Source organism: Callospermophilus lateralis, chromosome 15 (genome assembly GCF_048772815.1).
Source record: "Callospermophilus lateralis isolate mCalLat2 chromosome 15, mCalLat2.hap1, whole genome shotgun sequence".
Taxonomy (NCBI): Eukaryota; Metazoa; Chordata; class Mammalia; order Rodentia; family Sciuridae; genus Callospermophilus; species Callospermophilus lateralis.
In genome coordinates, this window is record NC_135319.1 from 60,141,876 (window position 1) to 60,162,835 (window position 20,960).

General features: G+C 38.7%; 1 protein-coding gene and 1 pseudogene across 2 annotated transcripts in view; both read left to right on the top strand.

Moving 5' to 3' along the window:
- The window catches only part of Marchf5 (membrane associated ring-CH-type finger 5), a 35,717-nt gene extending 26,604 nt beyond the window's left edge, over positions 1-9,113 (top strand). For both annotated transcript variants that reach the window (XM_076835067.1, XM_076835068.1), the window contains exons 4-6: positions 4,658-4,841; positions 4,982-5,148; positions 6,214-9,113. In XM_076835067.1, the coding sequence (XP_076691182.1) occupies positions 4,658-4,841; positions 4,982-5,148; positions 6,214-6,330 (468 nt within the window). In that variant the 3' untranslated portion in view covers positions 6,331-9,113. The remainder of the gene's footprint in view (positions 1-4,657; positions 4,842-4,981; positions 5,149-6,213) is intronic.
- Positions 9,114-17,899: 8,786 nt separating this feature from the next.
- LOC143381065 (peptidyl-prolyl cis-trans isomerase H pseudogene) lies at positions 17,900-18,414 on the top strand (annotated as a pseudogene).
- Positions 18,415-20,960: the final 2,546 nt, after the last annotated feature.

The window sequence follows — 20,960 nt, forward strand, 5'->3', positions numbered from 1 at the left end:
TAAAATTTCAAGATTCATTCCCAAGCACTTGATTCTCTTCTTTTTCATCTCTTCCTTAAAGATATTCAGCTATCGTCTTGTTTTACTGTGTGTGTGTGTGAGTGTGTGTGTGTGTGTGTGTTTTCAGATCAGCCTTTCATCCTGTTCTTTCTGGTCGTGTAATTGCAGCTTAACCTTTCTTCTTCAATGACCTATTTTGACTTCACACATAACTAAAATCAGACTAGGTTTTTTGTTGTTGTTGTTGTTTTTTGCAGTTAAGTTGGGTTTTTTTAAATTTTGTTCTAATTATACACGACAGCAGAATGCACTTCAATTCATAGTACACAAATGGAGCACAATTTTTCACTTCTTTGGTTGTATACGAAGTAGAATCACACCATTTCTGCAATCATACATGTACCTAGGGTAATGATGTCTGATTCATTCCACCGCCTTTTTTATCCCATGCCCCCGCCCCTCTTCTCCCTCCCCTTTGCCCAATTCAAAGTTCCTCCATTCTTCCTATGCCACTCTCCTCATTATAGATCAGCATTCACTTATCAGAGAAAACATTCAGCCTTTGGTATTTTTTGGGATTGACTTACTTCGTTTACTTCTCCAACTCCATCCATTTACCTGCAGATGCCATAATTTTATTCTCTTTTAATGCTAAGTAATATTCCATTGTGTATATATAACACAGTTTCTTTACCCATTCATCTATTGAAGGGTCTAGGTTGGTTCCACAGTTTAGCTATTGTGAATTGTGGTGCAATAAATATTGATGTAGCTGGTCACTGCAGTATGATGATTTTAAGTTCTTTGAATATAGACCAAGGAGTGGGGTAGCTGGGTCAAATGGTGGTTCCATTCCAAGTTTTCTTTTTTTCTTTGGTACTGGGAATTGAACTCAGGGGTACTCAACCACTAAGTCACAATCCCAGCCCTTTTTTGTATTTTATTTAGAAACAGGGTCTCACTGAGTTACTTTACTAAGTTTCTGAGGCTGGCTTTGAATTCATGATCCTCCTGCCTCAGCCTCCTGAGGCTGTTATTACAGGTGTGCACCACCATGCCCAGCCCATTCCAAGTTTTCTAAGGAGCTTGCACACTGCTTTCCAGATTGGTTGCACCAATTTGCATTCCACCAGCAATACATGAATGTACCTTTTCCCCACATTCTTGCCAACACTTATTGTTGTTTATATTCTTGGTAATGGCCATTCTGACTGGAGTGAGATGGAGTAGTTATGATTTGCATTTCTGTAATTACTAGAGATTTTTTCATACGGAATGATTGTATAACTTCTTCTGAGAAGCGTCTGTTCAGTTTCTTAGCTCATTTATTGATTGGGTTTTTTGTTTTATTTGTTTTTTGTTGTTGTTTTTTGAGTTCTTAAACATCCTGAAGATCTATTGTGCATGTGGTAAAAATTGGCTCCCATTCTGTAGGCTCTCTCTTCACCTCATTGTTTCTTTTGCTGATAAGAAGCTTTTCAGTTTGAATTCAACCCATTTATTGATTCTTGATTTTATTTCTTGCATTTTGGGAGTCTTGTTAAGGAAATGAGCCTAATGATGAAGATTTAGGCCTACTTTTTCTTCTATTAGGCTCAGGGCCTCTGGTCCTAGATTCTTGATCCACTTTGAGTTGAGTTTTGGGCATGGTGAGAGATAGGAGTTCAATTTCATTTTGCTGCATATGTATTTCCAGTTTTCCCAGCACCATTTGTCGAATAAGCTATCTTTTCTCCAGTGAATATTTTTGGCACCTTTGTCTAGTACGACATTACCATATTTACACAGGTTTGTCTCTATGTCCTCTATTCTATACCATTGGTCTACAAGTCTATTTTGGTGCCAATACCATGCTGTTTTTGTTACTATAGTTCTCTAGAGAGTTTTAAGGTCTGGTATAGTGATGCCACCTGCTTCACTCCTCTTGCTAAGGATTGCGTTGGCTATTCTGGGTCTCTTATTTTTCCAGATGAATTTCATGATTGCTTTTTCTATTTCTATGAGGAATGTCATTGGGATTTTGATTGGAATTGCATTAAATCTGTGTAATGCTTTTGGTAGTATGGCCATTTTGGCAGTGTTAATTCTGCCTATTCTAGAACAAGGGAGATCTTTCCATCTTCTAAGGTCTTCTTTAATTTCTTTCTTTAGTGTTCTGTAGTTTTCATTGTAGAGATCTTTTACCTCTTTTTTTAGGTTGATTCTCAAGTATTTTATTTTTGAGGCTATTGTAAATGAAGTAGTTTTCCTAATTTCTCTTTCAGAGGATTCCAGACTTGTCTGGAAACCTAAATTTATTCCCAATTATAACTTCTCTGTCTTTGATTCCTACTGTCTTTCCATTCTGGGTTTGTATCCTACAATTTTAGATTGCCTTTGCTCTTCCTACTTGATGGCTCCCTATCCAGTCCTCTAACCAAGTCTTAAGTAGTTTTTCTGTTTTGATAGGCCTTGGCCTTGCTTCTGTAGCTTTCTTTCTATAATCTTTACCACCTGGCTTTTTGTCATTTCTTCATCATACCTAGATGGCTAAAGGACCCTCTTGATTGGTTTCTCTGACTTCATTCTTTTCTATCCATCCTTCCAAATGAATCTTTTTAAAGTACCTTCAGCTTCAACAGCTTACTCCCCAGTATTTGTTTTTGGGGATTTTAGGTTTTGGTTTTGGTTTTTTGGGGAGGTGGGGTTTGATGCTGGGATTTGAACCCAGCGCCACTTTACCACAGAGCTACATTCCCAAACCCTTTTTTTTTCCTCCTGGAGACAGGATTTCAATAAGTTGCTCAGGGCCTTGCTGAGGCTGGCCTTGAACTTCTGATCCTCCTGCTGAACTCAGTCTCCCAAGTTGCTGAGATTAAAGGCCTGCACCAACACATCTAGTTGATTAAATATTTCATAAGTAACCCAGTAGTAGTTAACACACTTAGGTTTATAAATGATGTAATTTGCTTTTCTATAATATAGAGAGTGCATGGCAAAAAAAGGGACAGAGTTATATCTAATATTCTAAAAGTTGCATTGACCTATGAATAGTAAGCAGTCTTAATGATTGTTCCATTAATAATCATGGTGAAATAAAGTATTATGAGGCTTCTTCATAAAATGTTGATGGCATCCCAAACATCTAGATATAGTCACTGGAATGAATCACAAATAGTAAAACATCATTTGTCATGATTATAATCAATAAAAGTTGAGGGCTGGGGATGTGGCTCAAGCGGTAACTCGCTCACCTGGCATGCATGCGGCCCAAGTTTGATCATCAGCACCACATACAAACAAAGATGTTGTGTCTGCCGAAAACTAAAAAAATAAATATTAAAATTCTCTCTCTTAAAAAAAAAAAAAAATTGAGATTCACTGACTTGGAAAAAAATGCAGAGTCCTCCACAGTCATACTTCATCCTACTTTGAGGCCTATTGACCTGTGTCCTCCACTCCATCCTTATTTTATTTTATTTTTTTTGGAGAATTTTTTAATATTTATTTTTTAGTTTTCAGTGAACACAACATCTTTGTTTGTATGTGGTGCTGAGGATCAAACCTGGGCCACACGCATACCAGGCGAGCACGCTACCACTTGAGCCACATCCCCAGCCCTCCATCCTTATTTTGTTTAGTTTACCTCTGTATTTTGGCTTATGTCATCTTCTCTGCCTACTGCCTGCCTTTCCAGTCTTTTCTCCACTTACCCAAATCTAAACCCTCCTTATAGGCTTAGCTACTTTTTCTCCATGAAGCTTACCAGCTACTTACTACCTATTGTAATTTATTCCTCTGCATTCATGATATTTCTCAAATTGCAGTTTTGTGACAAAGAAACTGTTATTTCTAATTTACTAGCTTAGAGATTTTACATGTCCAGTGCTATATAGCAAGAAAGAAGCATTAGCACCTATCTCTTAATCTGAACACAGGCAGCTGAAGCAGTTCATCCTGGAACAGAGGAACCTTAACATCCAGCCTAGTTCCTACTTTTGGAACTTAAAAAAAAAGAAAAAGAAGAAGAAAGGAAGGAAATTATTATGTTGCTACTGCTGGGTTTTTTTTGTTTTTGTTTTTGTTTTTTTTTGTTTTTTGAGTCAGGATCTCACTATGTGGCCCAGGCTGATTGAACTCCCAAGTGGCTGGGCTTATAGGCATGTGCCACTGTGCCCTGGGCCTTGTACATGGGCAGCACATGTTCTACCACTGAACTATACCCAAGTCCCAAGAAGTGAGTTTTCAGCCATCTCTCAAAAGACAACCAGTCCTACCCCTTGGCTAACTGTGCTTACCTCCTAGAAGGAATAGCAGGAATACAGATGTTCTTTGAAGACAGATAGGACCTAGAATCTTATCCTAGTCCTATATCCCACTCCAACAAAATCAAATGAGAGAAATAGAAGCAAACACCAAGCCCCCGCTCCTCCACTGAAATGTAATCAGCCATTTTTAATTTCAATGTAATATGAAATAGCATGGACTTTGTTTTTTCCTTGAATAAAGAGATTTCTTATTAAAAAAAATCCAGACCAATAGCTTTCCAGTTTTTATTTTAAATATTTATTTCTATATCTTTTGAAATTAAGCATTTCCTATAAAGTGAACTAAACTCAAATATGCACCACTTCATTTGATAAGAAAACAATTCTAACAAATGTTAACTGTTTCATAGGTTGTAGGCCATAAAGAAGGTCTGGATGTTATGGAGAGAGCTGATCCTTTATTTCTTTTAATTGGACTTCCTACTATTCCTGTCATGCTGATATTAGGCAAGATGATTCGCTGGGAGGATTATGTGCTTAGACTATGGCGCAAATATTCAAATAAACTACAAATTTTGAACAGTATATTTCCAGGTAAGGTCCTGAATTTTGATTATAAGGTTTTCTGTCAAACTGACCTTATAGAAGAACCATAACATTTTAGAGAAATGTTTGGAGATTTTTTTGTAGCTATTCTGAAGTATTAGCACTAATATACTGCATCTTTTCTATAGGGATTGGTTGTCCTGTTCCCCGAATTCCAGCCGAAGCTAATCCTTTAGCAGATCATGTCTCTGCTACCCGAATTTTGTGTGGAGCCCTTGTCTTTCCTACTATTGCGACAATAGTTGGTAAACTGATGTTCAGTAGTGTTAACTCTAATTTACAAAGGACAATCTTGGTAAGATGGCTTTAATGTTTGTTACTGTTTCAAGTGACATACAAATAACAATTAACTATATTTGCTTTTAAAAAGGAGAGGGTATACAAAAATTGGATTCATGGCTCCTGTGCCTTAAGCATCTGTTTAATCACACTGTCATGTACTAGCTATAGTAGTTCTGGCTTTCTAGAACTATTTGGAAAGTAAATTACAGAATATGGGTGAATCATTATCCATCCCATTTGCCAACTGGATTATGGTAAAGAGCTTCTGCTATAGGGTCAGAATGCCTGGTTTAATCCTTTTTCTTTTTTTTTTTTTTTTTTTTTTTGTACTGAGGTTTGAACCCACAGCTGCTTTATCACTGAGCAGTCTATAGCCATAGCCTTTTTTATTTTTTATTTTGGGACAGTGTCTCAACCAAGTTGAATTGCCCTGCTAAATTGCTGAGGCTGACCTTGAACTTTTGATGCCTCCCAAGTAACTGGGATTACAGGCATGTGCCACTGTGCCCTATCCTGATTTAAATCCTAACCCAGAAACAGCCTTGCTATGAAACATAAACCAAATTTCTTGACTTCTCTGTGCCTGTAGAATGGGTGGCTATCTTAGAATAATTACAAGGATTAAATCAGATAAATACTGGCATATAGTAAGCTCTCCTATTGTTTACTGTCTTTATGGAGGTGGGGGAGGACTCAGATCAACCCCAGATTTTAAACATGCTATGCAAGCACTCTACCACTGAGCCAAACCCCAATCCCCTTGCTTTCATTACTATTATTCCATTTTCTCCCCTCTGGTACTCTGCACATAGTGCCTTGACATTCTTCTTACTATATCAGAATGGATGTAGAACTAAGTGGAAGGAAAATTACTCAGGTAGGATAATGGGGAAGGCATTTCCATATTCTGTTACTTCTAATGTCTATCTCTCTCAATCCCTATTAGAAAAGATAACCATTCACTTGCAGTCACCTGATTTAGGTTAGCATAAAAGCCTATGTCTTTGGTGATCTAAATAAAATTCTTTTTACTGTCTAGACCTGCATTATAAAAAGCTAATTTTCCTTTTTATTCTAGGGTGGAATTGCTTTTGTTGCCATAAAAGGAGCATTTAAGGTTTACTTCAAACAGCAGCAATATTTACGTCAGGCACACCGCAAAATTCTAAATTATCCAGAGCAAGAAGAAGCATAAAACTGTGACTTCTGTTTGTTCTGCAGTCCTCTCATCCTTATGAGTCTGTTGTGTCGTTTTGATTCCATCATTAATGCACTAGTGGAGACTTGTTATAAGCTGCTGCTCCTATATTTTTAAGAAATATAATAAAGCACTTAGGGCAGGGGAAATCCTCTCAGTAATCACGGAACCTAAGGATATGATTCGTTTTCATGGTTTTGTATGTACTTTTGTGGCAGTCATCTAAACCATTATCTTAGCATGGTAAACCTGAGTTTGTTCATATTTTCTCCAGATATGTAAAGATCAAACTGTACAAATATTAAAAATGCACATGCTGTTTTATTCTAATGCCTCTTTTGTACATGTTCATGTTCAGTGTTTTCTTAGAATCAGCAACTTAATGAAGGTACTATGAGGATTTTTCTCACCGATATAATTTGATTACTTGCGAAACAGGAACACATGTTAATTTGAAGAAATGTAAATTAGTTATGAATAAGTAACAAACCAAAAATGTATGTAAACATCAAATAATTATCTGAACAAATGAAATTTTGTTGTGTTTTCCTTGACTCATGTGATGTCCTCCAAATGTGTAGGGTAAAAGTTCACAGGGCTTCCAGATCACTTTTTCACTATTAAATTTTATTTATGCAATGTTGACATCTCATAATTCATAATGTAATTTTGACTTATGTAGTCTTGATTATAGTGTGTGTATATTTGTGTGTGTGTGTGTGTGTGTGTGTGTGTGTGGATGTGTGTGTGTGAGAGAGAGATCAGATCCTTTGATCTCTGGAGTAAGATTTTTAAATCCATATTTGTAGAAATTAGAGCTGCCAGTTTATAGTAGTTTAAACAGAGAATGATTTGCAAAAAAAAAAATGAAAACAAAAAAGTCAAAATTCTTTTATTCTCCTCTTTCATTGATTCAGATATTTGTTGATCACCTCATATTTGTCCCAGGCACTATACAGAGTGCTATTGGATACAGTGGTGAACAAGAGAGTTGGTCCTAGCTCTTACAGTGTTTATAATTTAGTGTCAGCAGATAGAAAAACAGCAGTGAGTATACCAAGGTGAGGCCTTGAACTCTTTGCTTTAATGAACTCTTTGCTTTAATATCAGTCAATGAGGAGATAATTACGAAAACAAGTCCTGAGTAAATATTGAGGTCACTGTTTTTGACTCTGTCAGTTTATTATAGAAAACCAATACTAATGTTTTTAGATTTTAATTGCTTGTCATATTTGAGGCTAGCACCTTAATAATCATTGTTTAAGTAGTTTTGTGTTCACTTTTCAAAAGTAATTATTTATTTTAAGTCATTTTCAATAGAGTGGCCATTTTAATGTTCAGCAATCTGAATGGTCTTTCAATTATTTTCACTAGCTAAAATTAATTTTTAAAGGTAGTTATAAAAACCCTATTTATTTATTATTATTTTGTTCACAGTATCTAATGCATGATAATAGTAAATGTTTCTTACTGATAAGTGGCCACTTCCTTTAGGAGTGTAGCATATATAGGTTGAGCTATGTTAGATTGTAATAATGTTTGTTAATTTTAGTAATTAAAGACTGGTATCATTCTGTAGTATAAATGTCTTAATTTTGAGTTGTATGGCATTTATGTGAATGGATGTTGAATGTTAAAAGTTGTAATTATTTGGGGAGGAAAGAAGATTTGACTGAGTGAGTCTTATTAAGAACACTGCTACCATTCTGAAGGGGAAATATAAAATCTATGACTATATATTAAATCTTAGGTTATATAGCTGTAATTATAAAATATGTTGGCTTTTCTTTAATTTTCAATATGAAAAGATATATTAAGTAGACATTTCCTGCATAGTTTTGTTATACAGAACAGCTTCTAGGCAGCATTTACTAATATTATGCAAGCACACAGTTCCCCATTTACTCCTTTAATGCCCAAGATGGGGAATAACTTCTTGGGTTTATTGGCATCAAGGCCCTGGAGGGCCAGAGAAGCAACAACTATAATCCTTTGAGGGCAGGAGGGAGGCATTTCTAAGGCTATGCAGAAGGAACTAAAAGTGCCTGGGGACCAGAGTGACCTCTAGACCTGGAATGGAACATTTACAGAGCCTTAGCTTAAGAAATACCATGTGCCAGTTGTTCCGGGAAGGTGGCCTGCCCTGCCATGAAGCAACAAAGAACGTAGGCAAACTGAAAGTTGGATGGACCTGAGTTCAGATCCTAATTCAGCTTTTCATAACTGCATATGACCTTTACCAGGTAACTTAACTTTTCTTCCCCACAGTTCTCTTCATACTGAAATGCAGATAATACTGCAATTAACTGAGAAGGGAACAGAGGCACTTTCAGCACAAAATACCCCCTAAGGAGTAGTTTCTTAAGCTATTTTTTTTACACTCTAGGAAAAAGAGAATGAAGAGGTAAAGGAAAGGCAGCAGAGTACAAATTCAAGAGATGATATAGCCTTTTGAAATGGATGGGTATATTTTGTTTTCTAGTTTATTTTCATATTGCTTTTTTGTTGTTTCCAGAAACTTTAATGTTTTAAACCTCTTTTATAAAATTCAACAACTATTAAAAATCTATTCTTTGCAGAAGTTACCTCCATTTAAGTGGCTGAAAATATTGTTCATCATTACATGATTATCAAATGACTATGAAGAATATAAAATTAAACTTAGTGACTTAGTCACTGCCTTGCTAATTCTGCTGTAATTTTTTCAAATGTCTTGTTTTTAATAAAGCGGACTATCTCAATACTGGCTGGATTAAGTTGAATAAAGAATTTTTATGTTCTCTAGGTGTGCTTTGTCTGTTGAACAAATCCCAGAACTATTCATTAATTCTGTACCTGCCTATGTAATTGTTTTTAAATTTGTACCAGAATTCTAGTGAGACTTCCCAATATAAAAATAATCTGCAATTTAAAAAGTATAAAGGCATTTGTCTTAATTTTTGGTAATCAGGCTAGCCTATATTCCAAGTGAGTTCTAGTGATTAACGTATGTTCCTCCTTTCCTCAGAGCCTCTTGAACTGAATATGATTAGACAAGTAACTAGGCAAGGATTGTGGTGGTCTTGTACCATGGAATTTTACAAAGTAGTCAAGTGAGTTGGAAACACAAAGTGCTTCCTCTGACATACTGAGAACTTAAGTTTCTGAAATAGAATCTTCTGGAATGACTAAATCAAATAAAGGCTACAGGGATTGATTGCATTGGATTTCAGTAATTTTGTTACCTCTCTCTGAGAGACTAATAGGGAAATGGCCTGAAGTTGAAAGGTACTAGATGCATGTTCTAGCTGATAATAGAGGTTTGTTCATAGCTTTCATTGATTCTCTGAAATCAAAATTTGCTGTTTCTCTGCTCTTACTCCTCCCCATGCTCATCAGAAATGCAAAAAGTGATGGACCAATCTTATTTAATTGACTAGGCAGAAAGGAAGGGTTTGTAGCTGAATACCTATAGAAGCCCTGTGTACAAGTAACAGACCATCTGGTCAACCCATGTAGCTTCAAGCATTTTATTGGTAAGAGCATGCCCAGGCAACATAAAACTACTCTAGCAGATGTTTGTTGGCCACTTTTACATCCTAGGAGCTATGTTAAATCCTGGAGTAGAATAGTGAATAAGCCTGCTTTGAGAGGTTTTTTGGTTTTTTTTTTTTTTTTTTTTTTTTTTAACCATTTTAAAGCATAAAGTTCAGTCCCTGATACTGAAGTCCTTGTAATCTGTTGCTGCTATAACAGAATACCTGAGATTGAGTAACTTCATAACAATAGAAATTTGTCACGACTCTGGAATTGGAAATCCAAGATTATGGGGCTGGCAGATTAGGTGTCTGGTGAGAGCTGCTTTCTGCTTCCAAGATGGCACCGTGTTGCTGCATCCTCCTAAAATGCAAAAGCAAATAAGCCAGGTGTGGTGGCACATGCCTGTAATCCAGCGGCTTCAGGAGGCTGAGGCAGGGGGATAGCCAGTTCAGAGCCAGCCTCAACAATTTAGCGAGGCCATAAGTAATTTAGGGAGAACCTGTCTCCAAATAAAAAATACATAAAAGAGCTGGGGATATGGTTCAGTGACTAAACACCCCTACGTTCAATCCCTGGCAAACAAAATAATAATAATAGGTATTCTGAAAGGCAGAAAGGGGCAAATGTTCCCTTGTACTCTTTTGTAAGGTCTCTAATCCGTTCATAAGGGCTCTGCCCTCATGACTCAATCACATTCTAAAGGACCCACCTCTTAATGTTATCACATTGTTACGTTTCAACATAGGAGTTTTGGAAAGACTGTAGAGCAGAAATATACCGGTATTTTCATGGAGTTGTGCAACCATTACCACCAATACCAGAATGTTTCCAGCACCTCAGAAAGAAACCCCATATCTAGCAGCAGTCTGAGTTTACCCCTCCTCCTGTCCCTGCCAACCACTTATCAACTTTCCATCTGCATTAACCTATTCGGGATATAAATGAAATCATATGATATGTGGCCATTTGTGTCTGGCTACCTTCCTTAGCTTTCATGGTTCATCTCTGTTGTAGTATGTACCAGTACTTCATTTTTTTTATAGTTGAATAATATCCAATGTGGCATGAACATACCACATTTATTCATTCATTAGTTGATGGAATTTGAGGGGGTATTCTTTTTTGAACCTACTTCAATCATACTTTTACCCTTATACTTCACCAGAACTATTTTGATCAAAATCATCAACTATCTCATTGCTAAATCCAAAGGTCAATTCCTGGTCTTCACCTTATTTAACGTATATTAAACATTTGACTCAGTCATAGCTCCACCATTCTTGAAACCATTTCTTCACTGACTTCTCTTCCTCATTGGCTGCTACTTCTCAGTATCCTTTGTTGGATCTTCTTCATCTCTTAACCTGTAAGTATTGGAGAATCCAAGGGCTCAATGCTTAGCTCTATCTTCTTGTTCTACATTGCCTAGGTGAACTCATCTAGACCCTGACCATCTATCAGGTGATCTATCATCTATAATACGAAAATTCCAAATTTGCATCTTTAGCCAAGACTGCTCCCCTAAGTTCCCAACTTGAATATTTAACTGTCAGTACCTTCATTTATAGAGAGAGATTTTATATAGATAGATAGATATAGATCTATAAAGAGCGACATTTCAGATTTATCCCAAGCTGTGTGGAGAGTCCCTGGAGAGTGAGAAGTTACATGAGGAGAGCAAGGATTGGAGGAGGAAAGGAAGAGGGAGAGGAAGAAAAAGGAGCACCTTTTTGTGTGTGAGCCCCCAATTAATGCCATATTGATCAGAGACCACCTGACTAAGCTCTTCCTGAGTTCCTTACCCACAAAATCTCCAGCAAAATAAAAAGGGGTACTTTGTTATGCAACAATAGATAACTGAGAAGCCTAGTCATAGGCATGAGGCATCTAAAAAGGTTAACCTCAGGTATTCCCCATCATCACCATGGTTCTGGTGACTGGGGTATTCTTCTGAGCTACATCCTCAAATTTTTTTTTAATTTGTTTTTAGTTGTTGATGGACCTTTATTTTATTTGCTTATTCTTTTTTTATTTTTATTTTTTTTTAAAGAGAGAGAGGAGAGAGAGAGAGAGAGAGAATTTTTAATATTTATTTTTTAGTTATCGGCGGATACAACATCTTTGTATGTGGTGCTGAGGATCGAACCCGGGCCGCACGCATACCAGGTGAGCGCGCTACCGCTTGAGCCACATCCCCAGCCCCATTTTATTTGCTTATTTATATGTGGTACTGGGAATCGAACCCAGTGCCTCACATGTACAAGGCAGGCGCTCTGCCATTGAGCTTGTAACTCCAGCCCCATCCCCAACCTTTTTAAAAAATGTTTTGAGACAGGGTCTCAATTGCCAATGCTGGCCTTGAACTTGCAATCCTTCTGCCTTAGCCTCTCAAGTTGCTGGGGTTACAGACGAGTACCACCATGCCTGGCAACCTCAAGTATTTCTGATTCAATTGTCAAGGGCATCCCTATGGTGACGGAAGCATGAGGATGGCTCAGTCTGAAGTTAAAATACTTTGGCACTCTGCTGTTCCTCTTATTCTGATACCATGCCCACCAGGCATCTCAGATTTTCAGAGACCAGTCCCTAGGAGACACTGCCTGTATCTTGTATGTTTCATCCTGGTCTTGCTGGCAACCATGGTGAATTAGTAAAATGATCTCTTTGCCTTTCCTGAAATTTGATCACTAGGTGAGAATGTGCTGATTATGAGCCACGAGGATACTAGACTTTCCTTATGCCTGCAAAAGAGCTGTAGTTATCACTGTAACTTAATAAGAGGGCATTCTGAAACCTCCCATTTTATGGGAAATCTTTATTTACTTGCTCTTCAAGGACTGCGGAGAGCAAGAGAACATTTAGAGCAGAAAGCCAGCTTCAACTGCTTTTTGCTGAGAGGACTCATCTGAGGACCAGATCTGTGTACTTGTCTTCTGTTGACTTCTTACTCTTCGTTATCCCGCATTTAGCCGATGAGAACATGGTGGTTGAGTGCCTCTATTCTGTTTCATTTGTTCATTCTGCAAGGCTATAATAACCACCACATAGCTCTGATGTTAAATTGGGTGTCATTCTTTTTTCACTGAGTTTTAATTACGTAGAGTAGATACAAATCCTTAAAGGATAACAACTCAATAGATTTTCATACATATATACTTCTGTGTGACTACCATCTATACCACTTAGAAATTTCCATCTCCCTAGAAAGAGCAGTTCTCTCTTCCTCTCTGCACCTCTCTCTTCCCAGTCAATATATCCCCCAGAGGCAACCCTCTCCTAACATGTACCTACAGTGTTTTTAACATTAGCCATTCTGGTGGGAGTAGAGTAGCATTTCACTATATGATGTAATTCTTAACAAAGGTTGCTGAGGTTGCAGCTAATGTGCTGCCTCTGTCCACAGACTGCAAAAAGGAGGCAAGTAGCAAGGGTTTCATGACTGGCTGAATAAATCAAGCAGCTGTGATTTTTGTATTATTTTGACAGTGATAATTCAAATTGAAACTATTTTCTCACTTGAAAATATGAAAACATCTACTGATATACATCTAACTAAAATCCTGAGATAATATATAAATATCAGAAAAGATTAGCATTTAGAACAAATATTCCATTTCATTGAGTCCACGGATAATTACTGTGGGTGATCCTGTGCTACCTTGATAAAGAAGATGTGGCTTCTGCCCTTGTGGAGTTTGAATCTACTTTTATAAGAAGTCATTTACTTGTGAATAAAATCAATCACTAGTTTAATTTACCAACTTGAGATTTCTGAAAGGCTTTAAGCTTTTCTGTACTCTGCTATGGGTCCAGATTTGATTAGTTGTTTACCTCAGTGTGAAATTTATGTCAATTAATGGTTCTTTCTCTTCCCTCTTATGTTACTCAAAAACACGACTTCCAACTCTTCTACAGAAATTTCCATGTTGGCTGTCCATTTTGAATTCCCATGAGTGCTTTATTATTTTCTGAATTTTACATCTTTTTATATATATAGCAGTAGCAACCTGTCCTTGTCCTTCTATTCTGTCATTTGTGCTGCCTTATTTCTTTGCTTCAAGTACTTGGTAATCCTTGGCTGTCCTTCCATATTTAAGAGTAATGCACTAAGCCAGGCATGATGGCACACACCTATAATCTCAGCAATTTGGAAGGCTGAAACAGGAGGATCATGAGTTAAAGCCTGCCTCAGTAAAAGCGAGGTGCTAATCAACTCAGTGAGATCCTGTCTCCAAATAAAATACAAAATAGGGCTGGGGATTTGGCTCAGTGGTCAAGTGCCCCTTAGCTCAATCCAAGGTACCCCCCCCAAAAAAAAGAGTAATGCACTAAAAAGGTGACTGGGGGCTCTATAGGGATGAGACACTATCAATTGGTGGGCTTCACTGTAGGGGGAAAGTGTAAGAAGCCAGCTTTTCTTATGAGGAAAGTATCCATAAGTCAGGATCTGTAGTAAGTCACCTTTTTCAAGAAACCACAAAATTTTAGTGGCATATAGTGTAACCACTTATTTCTTGCTTTCCCCATCTGCAGGCAGGGCTCTCTTGGGCTTGAGCTCAGGTCTGCTCCACATGCCTCTGATCTACCTTAGACCAATATATACACATGGTATATTCTTCTCATGATAAAAAACAGAACAAGAGACCAAACCAACCATGCAAACCCATGTCAAGTCTCTGCTTATTTCATGTTTTCTAACAAGGCCAAGAAATTCACATGGTCAGCTGTAAAGCCAAGAGGTGAAGCAGTATATTCTCCCCAATATGAGGCCATGAGAAAGATAGGCATGTGAACTTCTATTACCGAGGAGTTAAGAACTGAATCCAATAAACCACTCTAATATTCTCTTTTATCTCAAGCCACTCAATATTTCTCCAAAACAATCTTCTAATCTACTGCCAAGGGGGATAGGGCAAGCTACAGGTGTTCTTAGGTGAGGTAGAGGAGGGGCTTCTGACTCTCCTTGACCAATAACAGCAGTGTTTCTCTGCTCCTATTTCCAATCTAGTGCTCTCTGCTATCCTCCTCTGAGTTTCTCACGTTCTGTTTCTCCAAATAATACAGCTCTGGTGTCCTGTGGGGGTAAATAATGGAGCCTGTGTGGTTGCTGGATGTGGTGTGGGTCTAAGTGCCCACTGTTCTCACCCCATCTTCTGAGGTGTTCATGCCTGCCAGACTGCCTCCTTAGCTTCCCCTCTCCACCTGCTTGCATTCTTGTCTTTCTTTTCTCTGCTAAATTGATTGCATCCCATTATCTGCTTTCTGTCCTCATATGGAGCAGTTTGGATCTACATTTCCTCAAAGATGAAGTTTGTGGTGTTTCTTTCCTCACTGTTTTGTTTTGTTCTACAGTTAATTCCAATCAATAGAGAAGTTATCAAGGTATTTTACTCTCCACCTTAATATTGGAAAGCCAAGGGGGAAAATGCAAGTGTGTGTGTGTGTGTGTGTGTGTGTGTGTGTGTGTTGCTGGACATCAATCAAGGTCAGAGCTTCATGCATGCCAGGCAAGCAGTCTACCACTGAGTTACACCCCGGACCCCTAAACACAATTTTTAAAGCTATTATTTGTTAATTGTTTGCCATATATCAGGAACTTTGCTAAGCAATTTACACTTGTTACCCCCATAAAACCTCTGAGAACTAAGTATAATTATACCTATTTTTTGGATGATGAATTGGGAACTAAATGAAGTGAAGTAATGTAGCTAAGGCTAGTAAACTTGTAAATGATGACATCAAGATTAGAGCCCATGGGCTGGGTTGTGGCTCAGTGGTAGAGCACTTGCCTGGCATGTGTGAGGCACTGGGTTTGATCCCCAGCACCACATAAAAATAAACAAATAAAATAAAGTTATTGTGTCCATCTACAACTAAAAATATATTTTTTTTAAAAAAAAAGATTAGGGCTGGGGTTGTAGTTCAGTGGTAGAGTGCTTGCCTTCAACTTGTGAGGCACAGGGTTCGATCCTCAGCACCACATAAAAAATAAATAAAAAGAATAAAGTTATTGTGTTCATTTACAACTAAAATTTTTTTTTTTTTTTTTTTTTTTGGTGCTGAGGATTGAACTCAGGGCCTTGTGCATGCAAGACAAGCACTCTATCAACTGAGCTATATCCCCAGTCCATAAAAATATTCTTTAAAAAAAAAAAGATTAGAGTCCAATATCCATCTAGGAGTCTACATTGTGGGTAAATTTTTATTGGGGGTGAACACTAATCAGTGCCTAGGAAAGCTTGCAGTGAGGTAAGGACTCTAAAGAAGGTGATAACAAGGGCTGGGGCTATATCTCAGTTGGAAGAGCGCTTGCCTCAAATGCACAAGGTCCTGGATTCAATCCCCAGCACAACAGAATGTGATAATAAGGGAAATGGAGGGGGGCAGCAGGCCACTTCCCTTATCTACAATCTTCAGGAGAGGATCAAATCAAAGTGACCTTGCCTGTAAAGTAAAAGAATGTGCTGCTCATAAAACATCTGGGGAAACCTACCTGTACAGTGACTGTGCAACCTATCCTATATGTCCCCCCAGCTTGAAGGCATGGTGGCCAGGCCTCATGCTTGCTGGGTGGGGAAACACAGAGGAGGGTCCAGCTTCCCAGTCTGTTTCCTGGATTCCATCGAGAAGTGATTCTCCTTTTCTTTAGGTTGTTACACTCCCTACCAAAAATTTTGGAGAATATACTCCCTTACATGCCATGGTTACCAAGCTCTTTTAGATTTCCTGAATTCTGTCTATACTTCTGAATATAGAACTTAGGAAAACGGAGGATTTCTTTTGTATCCTACTCTCTCCTCCTAGAATTTGACTTTCTTGGGATACTGACAAACCTGACCTTTTCTGCAGAATATAATCATTTTCTAAAAATGCAGGAAATTGGAGAAACAATAAAATTCCATGTAGGTTTTTACTTTGCCAACTTAGACACAGACTAAGAAAGCCTCAGAATACCATGGGTTCCAAAAAATACCATATATACAATATAAATTTATTGTCTAATTATTTATAAAAATAAATTATGACAGTATTATGTATTATGATTCTAAATTTTCAAACAAAACAGGAAAAAATGAGAAGTTTTTTTTCTGCCCTGCCCTCTTCTCTCCTCTTTTCACAAATATTATATGCTGCTTATAAAAACTTCAGTTGATAGCTAGATGTGGTGCCTCACGCCTGGAATCCCAGCAACTTGGGAAGCTGAGGTAAAAGGATCACAAGTTTGAAGTCAGCCTCAGCAATTTAGCAAGGCCCTAAGCAACTTAGTGAGACCCTGTCTCAAAAAATAAAAAGGGCTGGGGATGTGACTCAGTGGAAAAAGCACCCAGGGTACAAAAAAAAAAAAAAAAAAGAATTAAATAACACAAAATATATAAAATGCTTAGCTTGTTGTCTGGCACACTTAATTACTCATTAAATATTAACTTTTAATTTTTATTTGTATCAATAAAACTAATAAATGGTCCTTATTATAATTTACATTGCTTTTTGAGAAAGCAAAAATAGGATTAATTTAGAAGATACCAATTAGTTAAGAGAAATTAAATCATTATCACTTAAAGCCAATGACTCTACTAGACAGGTCAGTTAATGAAAATTTATTTTAGTGTGTGGATAATTTTATGTTGAGCTAGTTACATGAGAAAATTCAAATAATTTGCATTTTAAATAGTTGTGAACAGGCTCTCTGAGGCTCCAAAAGGAAGACATTAACTAGTAATTAGAAAAATCAATCTCTTAGCTGAAAGGTTGTGTTTTGTATATGTTGGGGTTCTGCTCGATTTGTTTTGTTTTCTTGCAGAGCTGGTGGGGTTGATCCCAGTGTGGCATGCATGCTAGCCCACTGCCCTACCCTGGCACCCCTTAGCTGAAAGTGTTAGCAGTTTCACTTGCTCTTGTATCCTCTGGCCTGAAGCAGAAGCTGGAGACAGAGCAGAAGTATGTGGGTTCCACTTAGGACCTTGTGAGGACTGGCAACACCCCAAGGCAGGGCCTGTATCCTGGCAATTTAATATCATGAATATCCTTCTGCTTTGGGGTCATGGACATGGTGGTGGCAAATTCAAGCCCGTCAAGACCATGGTGTTCTTTGATGTTAGCTTTTTCAACAGGAAGTTGGTCACATGAAGATGGAGCTGTTTGCAGACATTGTGCCTAAGACCACCAAGAACTTTAGGCAGTTCTGTACTGGAGAATTCAAAAAAGATGGGGTGCCCATAGGAAACAAATGGGGAGCACCTTCCTCGTGGTCATAAAGGATTTCATGATTTAGGGTAGAGATATTGTTAATGGAGGTAGTACTTGAGTTGCCAGTATTTACTTGGGGGCCATTTGCTGATGAAAAGTTTAAACTTAGACACTTGGCTCCAGGCCTCTTTCTATGGTAAGCAGTGGTCCCAGTGCAAATAACTACCAGTTCTTCATCACATGCTATAAGTGTGATTGGCTTGGTGGGAAGAAGCATTTGCAGTGCTTGGAAAAACCATTAATAGATTTCTCGTGATGAAAAAGATTGAGAAGTTTCCCACAGCCCCAACAATAAGCCCAAGCTGCATGTGGTAGAGATATAGTGTGAAGAGATATAGTCCAGACCAAGACTGAATCAGATCATCCCTTGTTCTGGGTGATGGTCTTGAGTCAGACAAACTAAACTGGCCTCTGTGTTTATTCTCCTGCCTGCTGTGGCCCCAGTTGATCAAGAGACCCTGGAAGTATCACAGATTCAGAACCACAATTGTCTGTGTTTAAATTTTCTTTTTAAAATATTTTTTAGTTGTTGATGTAACTTTATTTTTTACTTATTTATATGTGATGCTGAGGATCAAACCCAGTGCCTCACACATGCTAGGCAAGAGCTCTGCCACTAAACCACAACCCCAGCCCGGTGTGTTTAATTTTTCAACCTAAAATATAGGGTTTTGTGTGTGGGTTTAAAATACATACACACACACACACGCATATATATAATGAATATCCTCCCACTAGAGATTACTATCTCTCTTATAGCTTAGGAAACTGGGGCTCAGAGATCAAGTCACTTAGGCTTTCTGGTTTACATCCTCAGAAAACCAGAGAGGCAGATTGAAGTGAAGGGGCAGGGAAGCAGGCAGGCAGGTTGTGAGCGGCAGGGGAGGAGGGCTAGCTGGGGAGCCTGGAACAGAAATAGGTAGGATCCCGCAGGCATATAGTGGACAAAGGCAAGAACCCAGTCTAAGAACAGCAAGATGTAGCCTAGGCTTTGCTGTTTTTCAATACACTACAGAGATTCTAGTTCCAGGGAGGAAACATTGAACTGCCAAGTTCTTGAGAACAGACACGGAGGCCAGCAGCACTGGGAATTTGGGAAGCTGGGAACTTGTTAGAAATGCACAATTGCAGAATGCACCCTAACTTTATTGAACTCAGATCTTCGTTTTAACAGACCCCCCCCCAGATCTGTGCATATTACAATTTGAGGCACACTCGGCAGAGCCCCTAATGAACACCTAATCCCTGATAATTTTCCCCACAGGGAAGAGCTTATGATTTCTCAAGAGGAAGTACGTGTTGCTGCTCTCAGGAGGAAGAGAAATGGATTCTAGGAGAGCCCATGTGGGCAGCCCTGGGATGCCAGCACCGGCCAGTCTCGGCCAGCCTGCCTCCCCCATCTGCAGTCAGGGCACGTAGACAGACAATTCCTGTTGGCACAAGAACAAATTTTTTTCATTTGAGGTTAGATTTCTCAGGGGCTTCTGACATCTGGAAGATCTGAGAGAAGCTTTTCTGTAAAATCCTTGATCTTTTTAAACTGCTGAACATTAGAAACCCTTTCCTCTCCTCTTACACAACTCTTTGGACAATGGAGGGATGCTAAGCCAGCAGCTGCGTTCCTTTTCTCAGTGCGCCTCTCTCCCAGGGATCAGCTATAGATTCATTGCTATATTAAGGGGATGATGAAGATGAAAGTTTTGTCAGGGCTTGAATCCAGGTGCCAGGGGACAAAGCAAGAACCTGGCTTTGACAACACAAAGACTCCAAAATGGGAAAAGGGTGACATGAACACTGGAACTGCCAAGGAGGGCAGCCCCACCTGCCTTCATCTGGCCCTGCCTCAACAGGGGTCTTCTATAAGGAGGACCTTTTTGAACATTTTTTGCCCCTTCAGAAACCCGGCTACTCTTTGCATCCAGAGCCACAGATGGGCTGTCAGAGTGGGGCGTGTGGACCGCTATCCTTGGTCCTGAACCATCCTCATGTGTTGTGGCAATAGTTCACAACCTCACAGAATCAATGAGGAAGTGTCATAAAAGGACTTGTTGCAAAGCTTTGCCCCCAGACAGCCTGCCTCAATGGGTCTCTGCTTTTTTTTTTTCTCTTACAGTACTGGGGATCGAACCCAGGTCTTGCACATGCTAAAAGTGTTATACCACTGAGATACATCCCCAACCCGTTTTTATTTATTTATTTGTTTGTTTGCTTGTTTTTGTTTTGAGAAAGGGCTTCACTAGATTGTCCAGGCTGGCCTCCTTTCTATCCTCCTGCTTTAGCCTCCCAAGCACCTGAAGTTACAGGTGTGTGCCCCATGACTATACATTTCCTAATTTTTTTTTTTTTTTTAATCTTGAGATAGGGTTTTGCTAAATTACTTAGGGCCTTGCCAAATTGCTGAGGCTGGTCTCAAATTTGCAATCCTGCTGCCTCAGCCTGCTGAGTTGCTGGGATTATAGGTGTGCACTACTGCACCCAGCTCCAGTTCCTGAATTTTCAAACAGCAGGAGTCCAGGTGCATCTGAGAGTCAACCCATGGATTAGAGTTTGGCAATCACTCTGAAGCAGCATACTTAGTGTTTGCAGGCTCGTAAGTGGACATCTGCTACCTATTTTTCACCCCTACCAGCATCCATTCTATGAACACTGGTTCTCCTAAGGAAGATGACCCCTTCAACATTCTCAGGTTTAGGCAGGATGTTGCCAGGGACAAATGATTCTAATTTGAATGCTTTTTAAAAACAATTTTACCAAGGCTGAAACCTCAACAACCCAGATCTAAACATCACTTGACTGGGAGAGAATAAGAACATGGCTGGGCTTAGGGGGGCTCTGATAGTATCAGTGTCAAATACCACAAG